The sequence below is a fragment of the Athene noctua genome, chromosome Z (assembly GCF_965140245.1).
Source record: "Athene noctua chromosome Z, bAthNoc1.hap1.1, whole genome shotgun sequence".
Lineage (NCBI taxonomy): Eukaryota > Metazoa > Chordata > Aves > Strigiformes > Strigidae > Athene > Athene noctua.
Genome location: NC_134077.1, coordinates 69,428,634 through 69,448,698, shown reverse-complemented (window position 1 = coordinate 69,448,698; position 20,065 = coordinate 69,428,634). Strand labels below are relative to the sequence as shown.

The 20,065-nt window shown below is 36.3% G+C and overlaps 1 protein-coding gene across 3 annotated transcripts in view; it reads left to right on the top strand.

Annotated features, from left to right (window-relative positions):
• The window catches only part of UHRF2 (ubiquitin like with PHD and ring finger domains 2), a 91,214-nt gene that overhangs the window by 14,690 nt on the left and 56,459 nt on the right, over positions 1–20,065 (top strand). For all 3 annotated transcript variants that reach the window (XM_074931562.1, XM_074931561.1, XM_074931560.1), the window contains exons 2-3: positions 2,576–2,818; positions 7,431–7,693. In XM_074931562.1, coding sequence (XP_074787663.1) covers positions 2,576–2,818; positions 7,431–7,693 — 506 coding nt within the window. The remainder of the gene's footprint in view (positions 1–2,575; positions 2,819–7,430; positions 7,694–20,065) is intronic.

Sequence of the window (20,065 nt, the reverse complement as noted above, 5' to 3'; positions counted from 1 at the left end):
GACACAGGACATTTAATAGAGTGTTAATACTGGTTACCTAGTTATGGTAGATCATTTAGGCTGTTCAGATTTAGATCTTCACTGAGTTGGCTTTAAGCCACAGTACCTCAGTATTTTTCCATCAGCTTGTACACAGCATGTCCTGAGAGAAGGGAAACAGTAACAGTATTTCTTTGCTTTCACCTGTGTGTTTCCTACATACCTTCAGTATAGCAGAAGCAAGGTTATGTATTTCTTTACATTGCATTAGATATCAGATTTCTTCATACTGTAAGCTCAAAGTAGTGCTCAGAAGCAGTAGCAGCTCCAGAAATGTGTATCTTACACACTCTCCACCCCTTTTCAAATGTGTTATTGTAAAGTGGTTATTTGTCTTTGTTGTGGTTTTGTGTTTCGAATCTAAGAATAGCTGGTTTGAATGTCTTAATTCTAAGTGAAAATACAAACTTATTGTATGAAAAGCACCCAAATCTGTTTTGTCATAGGGCTGGAAGATCATTTCTGTCACCTTTGTTGAAAAGTTGTCAGAAGTGTAAGAATGTACAATGTGGCCCGACTGAAAAGATTACTTGAACTTGATTGTAGCTTGCAACTCAATTTTGAAGCTCTAGCTTAAAGCTCCAGACATATGAGGCAGTGTTGGAAGTCACCTGTAGAATAACAGTTGCTGGAGATTTCCATTTTAAGACTTGTGTTCATTTAATAGTTGCAGAACAAAACCTTCAGTACAGTTTTATCTGTTTTGTGTTGAACTGGTTTGAAAGTAGTCACCTGAAAGAGGGTTGGTCCCATAGCTGTTGACAAGAGAGCTGGGTCAGCTTCAATTACATTGAAACAAACAGTACTCCTGTTTACATGTCCCAGCTTTGGGTGCAGTAGTTATCACCAGTGTGGAGAGTTGGCTGTTTTGTTTTTTTAGGTTTTTTTTACACAGATCTTAAATTAATCAGTTCTTTGTGAATTTATTGAGTGTCTACTTATGTCCATAACGGCCTTCTGCCCTTTAAGGTTATTTTGGTAAAGCAGAGGGGATGAAGGAAGAAATGTGTATTCTACTTCTTGTCTATCCTGAGATCATTGGAATGTTACATAAAACTCTATTAGTGAGAAGCTGGATAATTCCTTCCCACTTCTTTATTTTTTCTGTTCCTTCCTGCTCCCTAATTGTTGTATTGATACTGTCCATAAGCTCATGAAAACAGATCTGTTTGAAAAGATTTCCTGAAACAGTGATGTTGAAAATAGCACCTATTCTGGAAAAAAGTCAGGTAATTTTTTGTTTCAAAAGTAATTTCAGAACACGTGACAGGGTTTTTTTTTGGGTCATGCACATTTTTCTACCACAGCAACATGAAGTAAACTGTAACTAATCAAATTCTAGTTTTGATGTCCCAAAGCAATGCATTAGACTTTTAGTTAAATCAAGTGTCTGCTTCAGGGATGCTGTAGGTCATTAAGAGCGTTTAACTGAGCAAAGAGCAGTGGTTACTATTCCCTGTTTTATTTCTCTCCTAGCATACAGCTTGGTGGGTTTTGGTGTGAATTTCTTAGCTTAATTGTAAGTAGGTGAAATCATCAGGTATAAAGATAGTCACAAGTATCTTAAAGCTGTGCAGAGTGGGGCCCAAAATAATGTTTAATAACTGCATGCTATAGAAATGATTTTAAAAGTAAACTTCTATTTGTAGTCTGGTGTTCTGCAGGATCTGATTGCATCTGAACTCTAATGGGGCCTGATGTACAAAGTTGTTTGAGGGAGCGCTACACAGTGCATTTTAAACCAACCAGTTAAAAGACTTACTTTAAGTAAATAATCTTGTTTTGATCTTAGGGTGCGGGACTGCAGAATGAGGACCCTGGATAAACCTGGAATAAAAATGGTTTTGAATGCTTTCAGTTAAGAAGATTTCCTTTCATAAACTTGAAGGCCCAGTACATATTTTTGGTGTTACTTCCCTCAAAGTGCAGTTTGAGGGAAATGAGATAAATAAATGGAGTTGTATGTGTTGCTTTCTGGAAAAGACTGAGAGTGAATTGTGAAATTATGTAGCTGAATGTACAGAACACAATTTTAAAATTATTTTAAATTATTTAATAATAATATATTCTAATATATAATATTATAATTTATATATTAGTATATATATTATTAGATATAGATTATAATAATATATAGATTAGATATATTAGATATATAATATAATCTAATAATTTAAATGGTATCTGTAGTTACTGTGTACATCATGTAAGTGGCAAAATAGATCCTACCTGGTTTTTTATTAAAAAAATCACTGCATTTTCTTGCATGTTGATGTGTAGTTAGAATCTCCAAAGTCTGTGAAAATGTCTGTCTCTAATTTTAAGACTTACGGTGATTTTCCTTGGATAAAATCATGGCTGCAGGTAACTTGATGAGAGTTTGTTTTTATGGATACTCAAGACCTAGGTTTTTATTTACCTGAAATACATGGCTTTCCTCTTCTGGTCTGTATAATTATTGTCTCTAAAGGGAAGGTTTGGAAACTACTTACCTACCTCAAGGTAGAATTTTACAAGTATACCTTTCTTTTCACAGCTAGAAGATGGACACACTTTATTTGACTACAATGTTGGACTAAATGACATAGTTCAGCTTTTGATACGTTCTGAATCTGAAACTCCTACCACTGCTTCTGTGACAGATCAGGATGGAGAAGTCAATCCTTGTGCTGTTTCCAACTGCAAGAACAAAGTCAAAAAAACAAATAGTGGATCATCCAGTCAGCCATCTACATCATCTCGATCGTTTCTCATTGATCCTGGTATTGGATTGTACAAGGTATGTACCAACTTTAAAAGCTGGAAACTTGCCTCATATTTATGGATTTAATTTTATTGTTAAAAAAGTTTGTCTTATTGTGTAAAAGTGTGTAAAAATCTTTCATGATATAGCATAATTCCCCAGTATAACATAAGTCAAATTGACTTCTGCCCTGGTTCAACTGGGATAGGGTTAAGTTTCCGCAGCAGTGGGGAGAGGGCGCTAGCTGGGTTATTCATACCATGCTGACATCAGGTCCATGCACCAAGCGTGGGAAGGGTTTCCTTTGGGCTTTTGTCCGGGGAAGCACACGCAGCGGGCTGGATGTGTCCATTGTGGTATTTCTCTGTACAGCTTTTGTTTTGTTTACTGTTATTACTGTTTATTGTTGTTGTTATTGCTATTGTTGTTGTTCAGATTGTTGTTTGTTACATTGTTGTATTAAATCTTTCCTTATTTCAACCCCGGGGTTTGTGCCTCACTTCCAGCCTGACTGGCCGAGGGCGGGGGAGGGACAACAGCAACGTGGTATCTGGTCCTGGCAGGGCCTAAACCAACACAACTTCATTTAAACTAACTCTTCAGAGTCATGAAAGGGTCTTTGTACCAAGCTCACTGCTGTTGCAGGTTTCAGGAGAGTTCATAAATTGATGCATTGTGTTCTCCAAAACAGATTCTCCAAAAAGTTTAGAATACCTGTGAAACAGGTAAACTTGTGAAGAGAAGCAGCTAATAAAAAATAAATTATCTGTAGAGAAGTGCACTTTTCCCCCACTTAATTTTTCCAATCTTGCCAAATATTTGTTTGAAGACTAGGGTTTCAGTGCTGCGTTAGAACTAGATAAACTATGGAAATACACAATTTCTTTAAATTGTGACATAATGATTGCCATTTTATTACCTGGGTTTTTTTAGGAATCACATATATTGTATTTGTAGTTAGCTTTGTACAGCCTTGAATTTTTAGATGTTGTCATGTTGTATTACATTAGAGTACTAGATTTAATTCAAACAGAAAACGTACAGTTTCGAGTGCTAGCTCATGAGATACTTAAGTGGACTATGTATACATAGGGAATGGTAACATTTTACCTCCTCTTTGGGTGTTTCTCTTAAATAAGAAATATCTATAACAGTAATTCTTTTTGCTGGAAAATGCCCAAAATTACAGAGAAGGAAAAGGAGCTTGAGCTGCCATACATATACAAGTTGGTTTCAGTTAGAGGAGGGCTATTACTTAGATCTGTCATCCTGATGGGAAGCTGTCTTAGTTTCATGTAAACTGTTACTTAATGTTTTAGGTATTAAGGACAACTGGTAAGTTATTTACTTTACATTCCTGTAGCATTCTTTGCAGTGATCTCTGTTCATTCTCTGAGGGATCAGGGAGTCAAAAACTCAGTAGCTTGAATATGGAGGCACAAACTTGTGTGTTTCTTTTTTAGTCTTTTATCTCCATTTATTGTAGTGGGAAAAAACTCAGTTCTTCAGTTCTGATGCTTTGCAGTTAATCAGTGAGTGTAAAAGGTAAAATGAGATAGGATGGGGAGGATACTTCAGAGATGGAAAGCCACAGAGTATCGGTTGATCAAAGGAAAGGAGTATTAAAATACAGTTTTTAGAATCTTGAAAATATACGTCAGGTAGTCTCTTAGCTATTTTGTTCAGCATTAAAGTAGAAAATAGAACAGGGAATGGTGATGTTGGCAGATATACTCAAGGAAACCTATTCTGTGTGTCAGGTGGATTTTTTGCAATCTCTCTAGTACTAGGGACCTAACACTACGCTACCTGTGAAATGATTACTTTTTCAGCCAACCATATGTTTTTAATAAATATATAGAAAAATAAGGGTACAGTCACTGCTTTCTTTGCTATTTGTAGATGACAGTAGAAGCATATAGAGGATTTTTACTTGCAGATTCAGGAAACTTTTAGGAATATATTTTTTGCCAGTAATGTAATTCAGAGCTAGTGAACTTGTTTAATAAAAGTTTGTGTTAGATGACTAAATAGATGAATGTATCTAATTTTTTTTTGCATTTGCTCATTTATCAAACAATAAGGAATTGCCTAGCTATAGGAAGGAATAATTTGTTACAGGACTTTCCTCAGACAGAAAAAATTGTGACTCACACGATCTGCACCCAGAGCTAGACTCTACAAGATACACATTACTCCAAATAGTCTCAGCTTCTGTGCCTTCCTTTCTCTTTCTGATTTCAACTACTAAAAAGAAAGGTAGCCAAGGTGGAATCTATAATTTAAAAAAAAAAAAGTGGTTAATAATAATTAAATTATTGTTCGATGGTTAAAATGGTGATTTAAACGGCGTTCCTCTTGTGCGTTCATTGTATATTATGTAAATCAGAATGCTTTAGCTTGTTTTATATTTCAGTTGTACCTGACATCTGACGTTTACATGGGCCCTGAAGGACTAGCAGTGGATGGAATTATGGTCAACTCCTGTTCCTTGCTACTAAGACTGAGAATTGTTAGTGGTGTTTGGTTTAAGAACTCGGGGGGTCCATCCCGAGATGGACTCAGCATGTGTGAAGGACACCAGGGTAAGCAGGGTACCTATGGCTGATCTTCAATGCCAAAATGAGGAATACAAGACAGGTTACAAGAGAAAAGTTACAGTAACACTGGTTGGACATGCAGGAATGATGTTAGAAAAATCAAAGGTCGTTCATAGGCATGTTCATGTTTCCCCTTCTGATTTCTCACACAGTCTTTATAACTTTTCATCCAGAAATCTCTGGCTGTAGTAAAAACATTTTAGCTAAGAACTCTTAACTAACTTAGAATAAAAACCACACAAACTGAATCTGTAATTAAAATCAGTGTTTGTTAATTACTGTTCACAAAGAGCTACTAATAACCCAGTTCTTAAACCAGACACTATTAATGTAAAATAGTTGTTTGATGTTCCTTAGTGGTCTGTGGTAGTAATTATTTGTCCTTACCATTGTAAGGGTGGGAAGTCTGTTGTGAAAGTATGCACATAAAATTGTGGAAGGATGCGTTGGAGAGGAATGATGAAGGGATTTTGCACTGATTTAAAAAAAAAAAAAATTGTTTTGTTCTGGATCTGATTATGATTTTTGACTTGGCTAACATGTCTTTGGCACTTTTCATAACTGCTCACAAGAAGTAGCAAGTAGGTGGGGATAGCCTTAGTAGTGTGTGTCTAGCTGTGTTTTTGAGAGTAGGAAGTAAAGAAGCACTTAGAGCTACAACTAATTAAAACATGTAATATTGTGTAGGGATGCCTTTGTGAGGGTTCTTTCTGGAAGTGCCAGAATGCACATAGATTGATAGATTTAAAATTAGGCTGTCCTCCTCTGATTTGTTTATTACGTGACTGAAATTTTCATCCTGGTAAAAAACTGTACTTTGAATACTGTAGGTTGTAAGAATAAAAAATAAAAAAAACCATGTTGGTATTTTACATGGAAGGAATAATCAAGGATTGAGTTTTGGAGGTCATTTTAAGAAGGTGAATGAAAAGAGTAAATGAAAAGTGTTGCTTTCTTGGGATAAACTTGTTAGCTCAGACTGCTGTCAGTTGCACTTTCAGATACCCAGGGGCTGCTTCACTCTACTAAAAGTTACTGAGTGTGCTTTTTCACTTGCTCCTATGAAAGTACTGTAAGATGGTTCAGTTTATAAAAACTAGCGTTTGGGGTTAGTAAGACTTATCTGCCTGCCACTATGTTGATACTTGACTAAAAACTGTAGCTTGAACTGTATATGTACGTATATATATGTGTGTGTATGTATATGTGTGTGTATGTATCTCACTGTCTTATAGTTGTTTTCTGTGGTGTGGCTGTGCAGTAGTTCTGTTGTTTTTCATACTTGGTGTAGTGTTGAAGTGTTCTTTAAATTTTTTTTTTTTAAAGTGTTCTTAGTATTATTGAAGGAACATCTGCTTAATTAGCTGAAGACTTGAGAAAATGAAACATGATTTGGAGTAACAAAGTAGTTTGGTTGCTTAATACCAGTATTACTGTGATTACAGAAGGGAGGAAGTCGGGGAGATAGTTCCATTTCTTACAGTCATAAGATTTTGTCTGACTGTGGTGGCAACCTTGTTAGACTTGTTTCTTCTCTCCTTGAGTCTTGAAGGGTTAAAAATTTGCAGGCTAGAAAGATAGAAGGTTAAATAATAATTTGAAGTTGGAGGCTCAGGAAAGTCTTTAAAACTGTTGGGTGTGAGGTAGTATTTTAATGCTGTGTCAGCTTATTTTAGCCATAACGAACAACTGGCAAAGCAAGAGGAAAGGATAATGAGATTAAGCTAACTTTCAGGTTTGGAGGGGGAAAAAAACAAAAGAAATATAGCCTTGCTTTTTAAAACTACATAAGATTATAGTCATACTAGATTTGAATGAGGTAAGAGTATTATAATACTACAAGTGCAACATATTCACGACTGCATGTTACTTGAAGTTACTTAAGCTCAACTAGTTACTCGGGTAGAATTGATTGTTCTACTGATAGCAAAGTTAAGCAATAGCTTAGTAAGTTGTCTTTATTGTTTTCTTAATTGGGATTTATAAAATACAGAATATAAAAACAGATTTATAAACACAAATTGATTATTGTATTTTTTTTTTTTTAGATAAATGAATTGGTGGATGCCCGTGATGTCAGCATTGGAGCCTGGTTTGAAGCTCATATAGAAAATGTTACACGAGCAACAAAGGGACATAAGAATGGTAAAGCTCAAGGAAAGAGTGGTAACACTTACAAAAGGACTAATGGAAACTTAAGTCAAGATCATTCTAGAGAAAATACAAATAATTTGGACAGTACACCATCCACATCTTATTCAGACTGTATGGACACTGATGAAGAAGCTATTTATCATATCAAGTATGATGAGTAAGTGCTCCTGATACTATTTTGAGGACATCACATATTGTTATTTGGTTTGTATAAACCAAGAATTTCTTGAAGAAGCTTGGAATCAAAGAAAGCGAGTTCAATGTTGCAACCAAGAAAAAAAAAATATTAAAAAATTTAGAACACTTTTCAGTTCGATATAGTGAATCCATTGGAAGTAATGATATTTTTCATGCCTAAATACTTGTCCAGTATTTATTTCATTGTCTTTATGAAACTTAAAATCCATCCTTCTCATATAAGAAAAAGGAAACTATATAACAATTTTTACTGTGTTTTTTTCCAAGTAAAGTATTGTTTTAATTTTTTTTAACTATTCCCTATGTATATTCAATTCCTGTCATTCGAGCTGAATGAGAGAAAATATTGGTACTTGATTTAGATTAATTTTATTCCAAGTAGAACAGTTGTGCATAAAATTGCAGGTCTGCACTTAGAGTAAAGGTTTGTTATAGAAAACTTTGTGATGGAGGCCATGAAATTGATTCTGAACTGGAGAGAGGGTGTTAAGGGTGGGTTGTGGGGTTTTTGTTTGTTTTTTTCTGTAGTAAAGACAAATTCCAGAGCCTGCAATGTGCGGGTGGGAAACTCTGAGTTTGGAGGGATTCCTTATTTATGAACAGGTTTTGCACCACTTCATTTGCTTGGGAAAGTGGTCCAGATGTGTGGGGTTTTTTTAATTTAACATATGTAAAAGCATTACATTTCTAAACAAATAAAACTTTAAATGATTTGAGGATTTTAAATTTTGGATACTGAGATTAGTGAAAATACTGTAGTTTATGCAGTGTAAGATTAAGGTAGAAGGATGCAAAGTTTATTCAGTATTAACTAAATGTAGGTTTCCAAAATATATTTTTAGAGCAGCTATTTCAACTTTAATTATTCGAATATGTAATTGTTCTACATAAGTCAGATTCACACTTGTTGCACTTAGTAGTAACAGATACAACTTAATGCACTTTTAAAATTGTGTTGAATTCTGATTCTATAATCTGCAATTGTTTAATTTTTCTACTTAATGGTAGAGAATTACAGAAGTGGAAGTAGAAATGTAAATATTGCAAGAAATACATGAAAATAACTTAGTCAACCAGTATGATCAAAATGAAAATATTTTTTCTTGAAATTACATATCTATTGTGATGTGATTTCAAAGACCTGCCTTTAAGATTACCTAATTTTACAATACTGTGGATATATGCAAATTAACCATGGGCAAACATTTCTGAGAAAGTGTTTGTGACTGTTGCAGTGAAAGTATGTTCTTTTCTGTAGATACTATTTTTCATGAGTTAAAAGTACAGAAGTAGAAAATGTTTCACAACAGGTCTAATTTCTTTAGTATGATATGCCAAAGAAAAAAAAGAAGATTGACCTCTATGTGTACTTCAGGATATAGCTGTTCCCTTTCAGCAGGTGGAGACAGTCTTTCTACTCTTACTATAAGATTATGTGTATCAGTTGTATATTCTTAGCCAACAAAATCAGATAAGCTACAGAAGCACAATATTGCAAGGTAGTCATTGAAGTAATTTATTTAACTGATCAGTCTAAGGTACTGGAAGTTTGAGCTTTTGGAAAGAAAAACTATTGGAAGGCTTTCTGGAAAGTGGGACTTGTACATTTATTGCTGATTGGGTTTTTGATGAATGTTACACAAATCTTTGAAGGTCTTACTTTTTTATTTTAGTGTTACCTGACGTGTATATTCATGTGGTAGCTATGTGTGCACTCATACCATTTTGTTTTCCTATATTAGTGTTTACCTCTTTGGTGTACATAGACCATTCATGTATCCTGTCACCTATGTGGTTGATGTGAATGAATAGGGAGATCATGAAGTACTGTGCTTTGCCACACTCATTCTCTGCTCCAGAAATTGCTTAATCTAATTTATCTCTCTGCTTCTGTTCTTCGAGGTTCATATTTTACTTCTAGCACTATCTTCTGCAAAGTTACCTGTTGTGGGGTGTTTTGCTCTTTAGGTTCAGACTGCATTTTTCTGCAAGATGTACTTGGATGTTCTGTTGTCTGTCTGTGAAGTGTTGTTTTGGAGAAGTTCTTTTTTATATTCTAAAGATGGTTCTCTTGGGTGGCATAATTTCAGCTCTGGCTTGCCTACAACAAGTATATTCTTACAAGACATGAAAACACATGCTGTTATCTGAAATAGAATAAAAATGGCTTAAAAATGAATGACATAAGCCTGGTGCCCATAAAGCCATCCAAATTACTTGAATACATTGGAAGGACTATGTCAGAGCTGCTCAAATTGTCACTGATTCTCAGTTTCCAGCCTGGTTCTCCCTCTCCACCTGTTACATCTTTCCAGTCTGAAAAAAAGCAGCAAAAAGGAAGGGGTAAGTCACCTGTAGTGCATTGAATTGGTCTACTCCAGCCCCTTTACTCTGATTCATTGTGATGAATAGTAGATATACTGACACCCCCCACCCCCCCAAAAAAGTTTTTGTTGTTGTTCTCCTCTTGACGTCTGGAAGCAGTAATGGTAATAGCGATTACGTAGGAGATACTGGAAGTCTGAAACCAAATCTCAGTACCAGGTCATCCATCACCATGGGTCCATTTCTTGCAGCAAAGTCCTCTAGGTCAGGCCTCTCTCACCTCACTGTCTCCAAAACACACAGATCAGTATCTCGACTCAGATGAAGGCCTGAAATTGTCTCTTTTCTTAGCTCTCCCATGGGTATTGACACTGTATTCATATATTCAGGACTGAGGTACTACATGTTGTTTGACAGCATCTATCTCAGAACAGTGTAGCTGGGAATTTTATCTAAAAATGAAGATTCACCTCTGTAATTTTCTTTTAAACTGCTCCTCAGGAAGGTTCACCTTAAGCCTTTATTGCCTTACTAATTTATACTGGAGTACACTTCTCTCTACTTTGAAGTGTTTAGGGGGTGGTAAGAAAATCTATCAAAGAGCATGAAGAACTGAGTTTTCATCCATGATGTGTCCAGAAATTGTGGTGTGTACACTGTCCCTCTACCAGTTTCAGTGAGGAATAATGCTGCCCTAGGCAGTGGTTCTACGTAGTCCTGTAACTGTGCATCAAGGAGGATGTGTCTGCACTGGCCTGTTTGTATGTTCACACCTGATTTTTTGAAAGTAATTGGAACAGCACTGACAGATCTGATGTTCATCTGGCGTTGGTTTTATAGCTGGAAACATTTGACAGTCCCATCAAGCAAAGAATCCAATGAGTTGTTACTTTCAACAAGGCAATTTAGGTCACTGTGTTCTCCTAAGAACAGCTGTTCTTGAAGGGTGAAACAGGACTTGTGCTTTGGTTAAACTCGAAAGCTGGTTTTAGCAGTGGTCCTGCTAGTTTTAGATATCAATGTTGTGCAAGACCTAAACACCAAACCTAAAACTGCAAAACAGTGTAAAACCCACTTTCTTCTAATCCTTTGTTTCATAAGACTGTATCTCTGAGGGCCTGAGTTTTCATTTGTTCCTTTCTTATTTCCATTGCTTGTTTAAATAGTGTAGTTACAGTGAATGTGAACAGGAAAAAAAATACGGCAGAGCTCTTCTAGCAGAGAGTACAGTTAAGAGAAATTATCCTTTCTGGTCAAGAGCTTAGAGTAATTTCAGAGGGGTAACTACCTTAGGGCTAAGCAGAGCTCTCCTGCCAGCTGTGACCTGCTACAGACAGGAGATACTACATATCCCGCCTTGATTTTGTGGGGAACAGGAGAGCTGAGTCGTTTCTGTTGTGGTTTCCCTCTCCCTTCCCCCCTGCCCCCCGAGGCTTATGCATAGCATTTAATTAAATTGCAGCAGTTGTAAGGCTGACGTATTTCTGCAGAGAGATGGTTCTGCTTAGAGAAAACCTAGTGCCATTTGGAGGAACAGAACTTCTTAGTTCCAGATTAAACTGGAGTCACAGTTCTTAAACTCAAAAATTCAAAAGCCTTGCAGTGCTTAAGAGCTGTGTATTTATCGGTGAGGAAGAGACCAAAGTATCAGTTTTATCAATGCTGACCTTCGTCAGTACCAACTCTCTTGGCAGCCAGTTGTGGCTATATAGCTTTTGCCTGACAGTTCATCTTCTGCATTTAGTTTTGGAATGCAGCCTTTGCCCTGGAGGCAGCATTGTTTGCAGTGTGTTCCTATCTCTACCAGTGTTGTCTTCCCTTTTGCCACTTTATTCACTGTCTTTTGGTTTCACCTTTGCATTTGTTGGTATCACAAAGAGCTATTAAAGACTTTAAAGTTAAGGGTGTGCTCTCAGGTTTCATATGCTGCTATCATACATTTCTTCTGCTCTGAGCAACTGTCTTTTAATACAGAAGTTATGAACCTGTCTTGAACAGAAGAAAGCTGCATCCTTATTTGAAAGGACTCCTGAGGAATCAAACATGCTTAGATCCTAAAGCTGAGATAACTAGGTAGAGTCTGCACCGCAGCTTGCTTAAGAATCGCTTCTGAATCAGGAGCAGGACGCTTCGCTATCTTATGTGACACCATAAAGACATATTTTGCAGTACTGTGTCATAAGAAAGTTTGTTGTTTCCTCTTAACTTACTCTATTTCATATTTGTTGCTTGTGCAGCACTGGATATAGTCTACTGAGTTACAGGGAGAGAGTTCTCTCACTCTCTGGATGTTAGCTTCTTGATGGTTAGCTCTTCCCTGAAGTAGTAGAAAGACTCACTGATTTACAAATAAATGCTGGATTTTCCTTCCTTTTCCAGTTTTTGTAATTTGTAATGAAAGCCTTCTGTTTAAGAAGTCTCTCAGTGGTGGTCGCAGGAAGGCTGGATGCTTCTGTAGGCTGAGAAATGTCAGTATGCATACCTGTATGCAAGTATAGATTTAGTATGGCTCAAGTGTAGGTAACTTTTTTAGGGCCATTGTGTTTCTCTAATGATACCTCTCTCAGGTTTTTTATCTATCAACAGAAGCTTAATTTAAACCTGAAGGTAATACCTGTATGATGTGTCATAAAGCATACTGTTTGTGGTTATTTATTCTAAGGAACCAGATACTTCAGCAAGAGGGATCATCTATGTACTTCACCCTTGATATGAGCTGTGGCGTAATGCCCTCTGATTTTTTCCAGATCTAAAGTAGTCTGAGGACTCTTTGTTTCTCATCCCAAGAGATTATAGTCATCTGCATCTGTTCTATGCAGAATGTGTGTCGGATGCTGTTATGATCCATAAGAATTTATGTGGATGTCTTTTTGTTGATGTTATAAAGAACCTGTCTGAAGAGCAAGCACTGTGAGTTACATGCCCAGCCTGATTCTGGTGATGTAGGTAGCTAGATGGCCATTACTATTAGTGACGATTTCTAAAACCGTTACTAGGTTCCTGGATTTGTGCAGGCAGAATTTAGAGTATTTCTAATAGATTTATTTAAGGATAGATCTTTTTTTTAGCAGTTGTTAGTGTTTCATTTTACTGCAGTAGACTTTGTCATTGCTGGTGAATTTTAACCTGACGGACTTAAGTTTCCAAGTACATTGGGGTTCTTGTTGTCCATTAGAGTCCATTTTCAAAGAGAAGCTCTTCGGTTGATGATACTTCAGTCTGACGGATCTTGAGGTTTATTACGTTAGTCTTTGATTCTGTATCAGTACACCATCTTTCAGTGGACTTCACAGACTTCTCTCCTTGTACTTTACAAAAGTTAATATTTCCTCTGGGTTTGATGACAATGCTGCAGTCTCTAATGCTGAGGCTCTCTGCAGTCTCTATCATTGTTAATGGAGTAGAAAACTGATAGCTGGATGTTAACCTTCAGAGCCTGTAGCAACCAGCTTGTTATTTCTATTCTTCAGCAAGGTGATTTCCATTATTTCTCTCACTTCTACAGGAAGAATGACAGCCTGCATGTGAGTTTTTCGGGTTTTCTTTTTTTTTGTAATATTACAAGATTTCTTTCGGGACCTAGTCAAGGTTTTGACTTAAACTAAGGTTCAAGCTGCTTCTCATTGTGGTTAGAAAACTAGTGTTGCTGTATTCTTAAACGATATAGCTCTTCATAATTTGAATAGAATAAGTATCATCCAACTTTCCTGGGACCAGTTACTTCAGGTGGTCCCTATGTCTCTTTGTGCTGCTAGCTGGAAGATCAAAGGATGCAATGATCTTAGAGATGGTCTCAGGGGATGCTGGTAATTTGAAAATCTGTTGCAAGATTGCTAAGGCAGAGCTTAAGTTGCAGCATACTTTTAAACTCTGACATTATGAAAGAATGCCATGATTCTGGGTATCTGTAGAGTATCAGTACTGACTAATATATACATGTATATATTTATGTATAATATTTAGAAACTGTGCTGTCTTTTATGTGATCCTACAGTAATTCTGTGTAACAGAGACACTGGAAACCCACTCTGTCTAAACTGTGTGTGGAGAGCTAGTGACTGTGCCTGTAGACTGATAGATATATAAGGTATTTAAGAGGGATACTTAAGAGCAACTACTTTCTGAAGTATTGTTTCCATGTGTGTGTTCATCATTTATCTGTCCAGGAGCCTTTATGCTTTTGGAGTTTTGAAGTTGAGTAGAACCAACAGCTGTTTTGTGCAGACAAAACAGGTTTGAAAGGGTGAACTTTGTTGCATGTAGCCTGGCAAAGCCCACATGGTCATGAATGTGGCTTTCCTAGGGTGACATTTGCACTTGGGGTATGCTGACCCTTATTTCTTGTGGAGAACTCGGTTATCTAGTTGCTGCTAGTGATGTATTTATGTGCACTCCTGGTACCAAAAGTACAGGGTGTGAGGAATGGGAAGAGGAGAGGGTGTGCAGATCTATGCCTGTTACTGAGATAGTTTTGGTTACAGAATAAACCTGGCTAGTGCATTTCTAAAAAGTAAAGTAACCGATGGGTGGTCTGTTTAGTTCTTCAGCATGAAGAATTAAAAACAGTGTTAATTTTCCGTTCTTGCTGGTTCTGTCCTTAAGTTGCTGATGCTGTTGCATCTAAATAAAGAGCTTGTGTTGATATACTGTATCAAACTGTATCACTAATTAGAACCTGTAATCCTCAAGAATAAATTCACTTACGGTTGTGCTAAACATCATAGAACCACTTAACAGAAAGGCATTCCTTACCTCAAAGAGATTACAGCCTGCTTTGAAGGTAAAAGCACATAAGAATATGCCTTTACTATACCAGTAAGCCTCAGCTAGTATGTCTCTCTCATTAGTCAGTCCTCCATAAGGTGTGTAAAATGTCATAAAAATTAAAATTCTTGTGGAAAATACCGTAGTAATTTTAGACCCTCAGATCTTAATGTAGTCCAGGAAAAGACTGGTATATGTGGTAGCATTTAGTAAAAGGGGACTGATCTCAGTGATGCAGGACACTTGTTGGACTCCTGTGTTCCTAAGCGTAAATTGTCAGTGGTAGCTTTTGTTTTGAGATAGTAGTGGTTAACAACAAACCTGGCAAAATGTATTGACCTGTCAACTCAGTACTCCTGTGTTTTCATTTTTGTTTCTGATTCTTCTTGGGAAGCTTTTGTAAGATTGGCTTTTTTACCATTTCGAGCTTATTTGCTTCTGCTTCCAAATTGTGTGAGGCATGTTAGGGGCATAGGTGCCTCATGCTAGCTGAAAGAGATTCAGAAATAGAAACTTGGGCAACAAACTTTATTTGGGCAGATGGGGAACAGTGCAAGACAAAAAAACCCAGGTTTTTTGGGAGGGATCCTACTTGAAATACTTTTTAAAATGTTTGTTCATTCCCCAGATCTCCTCCTGCTCAAATGGAAAACGTTTATTACTGTATTATATTGTAGGAGCTTTGAAAAGTCTTTAAGTGCAGGAGAAGGTCTTTAAGTACAAGTGGAGTTCTCATTGTCAAGAAGATTGCTTTTTTAATTTAAACCTTTTCTCACATATCTATTCTGTTTATTCAGGACTAATCAGGGTTGCAGACAGTAAGAGAAGTTCACCTTGAGAGTGGTGTGAGGAGAAACAGTTCCCAATGAAGGCTAAAGGTATTACTGATCATCCTATTTATAAAGGGAGGAGACAAAACTAAAAAAAACTCTTAAGGCATTTTGTGTGCAAGACTGCGATAGCCTAGCACTCTAAAATGCTCTGCCCTGCTTTAGCCATTATCCTTACAAAGTCTTGCCTATTTCAGGTAGTTCCATTTGTCATTTGAAGTCCAGATGGTCATTAACATTTGAAAAATAACATATTTATGCAGAATTTTGAACTTCCTTTTAAAATATGTACACACACATATATTAAGAAAATGAGGATTTCACTGTATTGTCACAGAGGACAAAAATTTTTAGTTCTGTTGTGTGCTATGTAAGTAACATGCAAGACATGAGTTGGTATTTGGAGAGCACAGAATATTTTTGGAAATGAGAAGAAAAGGTCTAAGTAGTACCTGGTCAAGAAAAATAGTCACTTTTGCCTTGAGAGCATCTCCTTAGTTGAAGAGATTGTTGAGAGGACAGTAGTCTTAAAATTGCTATTCCTTTCTCAAGTAATGGTTTGAAGATTAGACTTTCTTAACAGGTATATTTTTCAGATTATCTTAAATGTGAAATGTTCAAATAAAGGTATTAGGCTGGTATTTCATAGAGTGTATCTGAGAATTCACACAGGTGGCACTGTTAATAAATTGATTTTGGAGACCAAAAGACCTTACATGCCATTGTCAGATGAGGTGGCCACTCTTAACCTTACTTCCCAACTGTGTACATCTGATAGTGGATTTGCATTGAATTTGATGATTGTGTGGCTGTACAGTGAAGTGTTCTTGCTTCCTGATATATCTAAAAACTAATTTTCACAAGGTGAATATTACTGTTCATGTTACTGATCCAGTCAAATGGATTTGCCCAGTGGCTGCACAGTGGGGGCAGAACAAGGGAAAGAATTGTTACTTCATTGAGAAGTACCTGCTTTGAGCATGGTTACTGTAAGTGCATGATGCAGACAGCTTTCATCTGTCTTCTGTGAAGAAATGCCAAAATGCATCCCCTTGTAATACAATGTATTTCCCAGGTACCCCTTGTAAATATGTTTAACTGAAATACTTGACTTTTTTCTTTATATGCATTAAGCACAGGAAATAGTGTGTATCAGGAAGGTGTATGCTGTCAAGTTCCTGGTGGTTGAGGCGAGGAGCCTGGGGAGTGATTTCTGTAGAAGGATACTAATTTAACAGACCATAGTTTCATTATGACACCTGTTACCTTCAGTTCACGTTGGCCACTTCAGAATTTCAGAAGAGGAAGAGGAGTAAGAGCTATAGCATCTGCTCAGTAGAATCTTCTGTTAAAATGATCTTTTCCTAAGGAAAACACGTGTTCTATTTGACCTTCTGACAGTAACAAACTTCTTTTTACAATTGGTCTGAATGACTACGTGGAGCACCTCTCCTAGCTTCATAATTTTGTTTTCTAGTTTCTACTACCATTGATTAATCTGTTTACTCATTCAAAACTTTCTCTCATACAGATTATTAGACTAAAACAATAGGAGACCCTCTAGGTCATATATAAGTCTTCATTCTTTACATGTTCATTAGGAAAAGAATGCCATTATGATGTGGCTGCCTAGGCACCTTAATTCAAACTTAAAAGTTGGGAGAATAGACTGCACACAACTGCTCTTCATTTCAAGAAATTGATTCCTTGTCCCATTTTCAGTGGACTTCCTGACTGCATGATCTGCGTTTTATAATCTCAAAGGGTTTGCATGTATTAGTCTTCAGGGTTTTGAAGACTTGACATTAACTGTAAGGCTTTGATTTCTGAGGATCTAGACATTTTGTGCAAACTGAAAAGGATGTAGTTTGCGGAGAAAATCCAGGTGTTTCTTGGGCCTCTTCAGAAAGCATATGAAGTGTTTCTGTCCTAGTAGTTGTTAGAGAGAACAGCTGAAATATCAATAGTGAAACTTTGTTTGTCCTCTGAAACTGATACTTGGCTGAAAAAAAAAAGTGTGGTCAGTGAAAATGTGATTGAACTCTTTCTACTTATTTGTTTTTCGTTAGCTGTAAGTGTTCTTGCACAGTTGCTGTCTTGAACACCTGAGGAAAGGTTTCCCAAAAAATGTCTTTTAGTAATTGTGTGACTTGTCATCCTGTGTGCTAGCTAGTGAAGTAAACCAGTTTTTCATTACCTTCACAGCATTTAGACTCATTATACAACAGTTTTGTATTAAAAATTAAACATTTATTCCTTACAACTTCTGACCTTCTGTTTTGATACTCTGTTTCTAGCTTGTCTTCTTTTGGAGTACTCATGTTCACACAATGCAACGGTGTAGGTCTAGAATACTCAGAACCAGAATCATTAGGAAAGTAAGATGTTTCTCTTCAGGCTATTAATATGGTTTCACAGTGTTTAAGCTTCTTAATTCTATAATTATTAGTTGTTAGGTAAGGTTTTCAAGATCTTGTTTATGTTCCATGTGGCTGACTTTTATCTTTATTGATACTCATTATTCCTTCCAGTCCGTCTTTTGAAATATGTAACTTTTTAGTTATAATAACACATTATCAGAGCTACTGGTCATCTTTAAGTTTTGTCATCCAGGAGATTTTTTTCATTCCCTGCCGCCCCCCCCCCCCCCCTTCATATTGTGGCTTTGATGCTTTTCCAGTACAGTGTCATTAGCTTTCTCAAAATACTACAGCAAAACTATGCTCATTTCTTCAGTTAGCAAGTTGTTGAGGGGTGGTGGTGGTGTGAATGTGGTTTTTAATGCAGTTTTACCTACTTAATCAAATTTATCTCCTCTGTAAGGTCATTCCTTTTACTTTCTTTTATTTGTGCCCTTCTATTCCTTCGTTTCTGGGTGTATATTTTGAATGACTCTTCTGAGTTTGTTGTTTGGGAAAATAAATTGCACTTTGATTCAATTTGTATTGGGAAAATAAGAATTTGAGAAATTGCACATCTGCATGAACATTCCTTACTATACTACTGTGGAGAAGGGATGGGGAAGTCTTGACTTTTGTTTCAAGAATTTCATCTTTTCAGTTCCAGTTTTTTGGTACCAGCTGGGAAAGGATATGTGGTAAGTTCTCAGTAAATTTAGCAGAATTCTCTATGTTCTGACATAGACCTAATATGCTCTTTTAGTATTTGAGCATTTTAGGAATGAACAGATACTGACCATAGCCAAGAAACACTGGAATTTTTACTTCATGAATAATTCTTTGCTATGGAAACTGTCTACACAGATAGGAAATCTGAAATCCTTGCTATGCTATTGATAGTATTTACAGATAGAAGTGTTACAGGGAAATATAGCTTAATGGTAAATATGGGACTTTCAATGAGTGATACTCATTAAACTGTTATGATTATGCTTACTGTTACGATGTCTGCTTTTTTCAGTATTAGGTGCCAAGTGTAATGAAAAACATTGAAAACCAAGAAAATGTCTACAATTGTTTTAAGTTTAAAGGTTGATTTGTGTCATATAATTTTCAACTGTACCAAACTTATGCTAGTCTAATTAGAACACTGCTGTGAAAATGTTTGTTTTCTCTTGAGGGTCATTTTAGGATTTCAAAAGTAACAATAAATAAGAAAACGCTTTCAGTAAACACTCATGTCTAACAGTAGTTCTTTATTATAGCTTGTCAGAATGGGTTTTTCACTTCATTCTTCAGGCTTGTTAAAAGATCATATTTGTTCTCTTAACATTTTGTCATGTAGATAAGCCCATGTATTCCTATTTTTGTGATACGATATTTAAATATTACCCTAGCATATTTAAGAAATTAGGTTTTAAGTTAATAAGGGTTTTTTACAAATAACATGTTTAAAACTTTTAAGAAAACAAACATGGAGGTTATAGCATTTTCTAACGTGAGTATATTTTTTTCTATGCTTCAGTAAATTGTGGCATTAGATACATTTGAGGGCACAAGTTTACTATGGAAATACTGTTTACTTATTACTTAGTATAATGAGGAATAGTGGTACTGTGCTTAACATATATAGTGTAACTCTAATTTTGAGCCTAACTCAAAAGCTTGTGACAAATGCAGTTTCTGCTGTTCTGCCTCAGGTGTCAGTTATGGACAAATGTGAATGGTTAAAATATCTGCTAGCGTTCACCGATGTCCATAAAAACATGCTTCTATGTGTGAAGGCACAGCAGCAGAACATTCAGTGTCTGGAACCTGATGCAAAAGAAAGATGAATTCTGATACGGGAAGTCTCAACTGTTTGCAAGCTATCTTTTTTCTTCCAAAGTTTCTGAGTCTAAGTTTCTAACCAGACAATAAGGAAAAATAAATTAACTCAGTGAAGAGTCTGCCTTCCTTTTTGTTCTTTGGAAAGCAGTTAGTTTCTTTCTGCCTGTAAAAGGGGACTTTGGG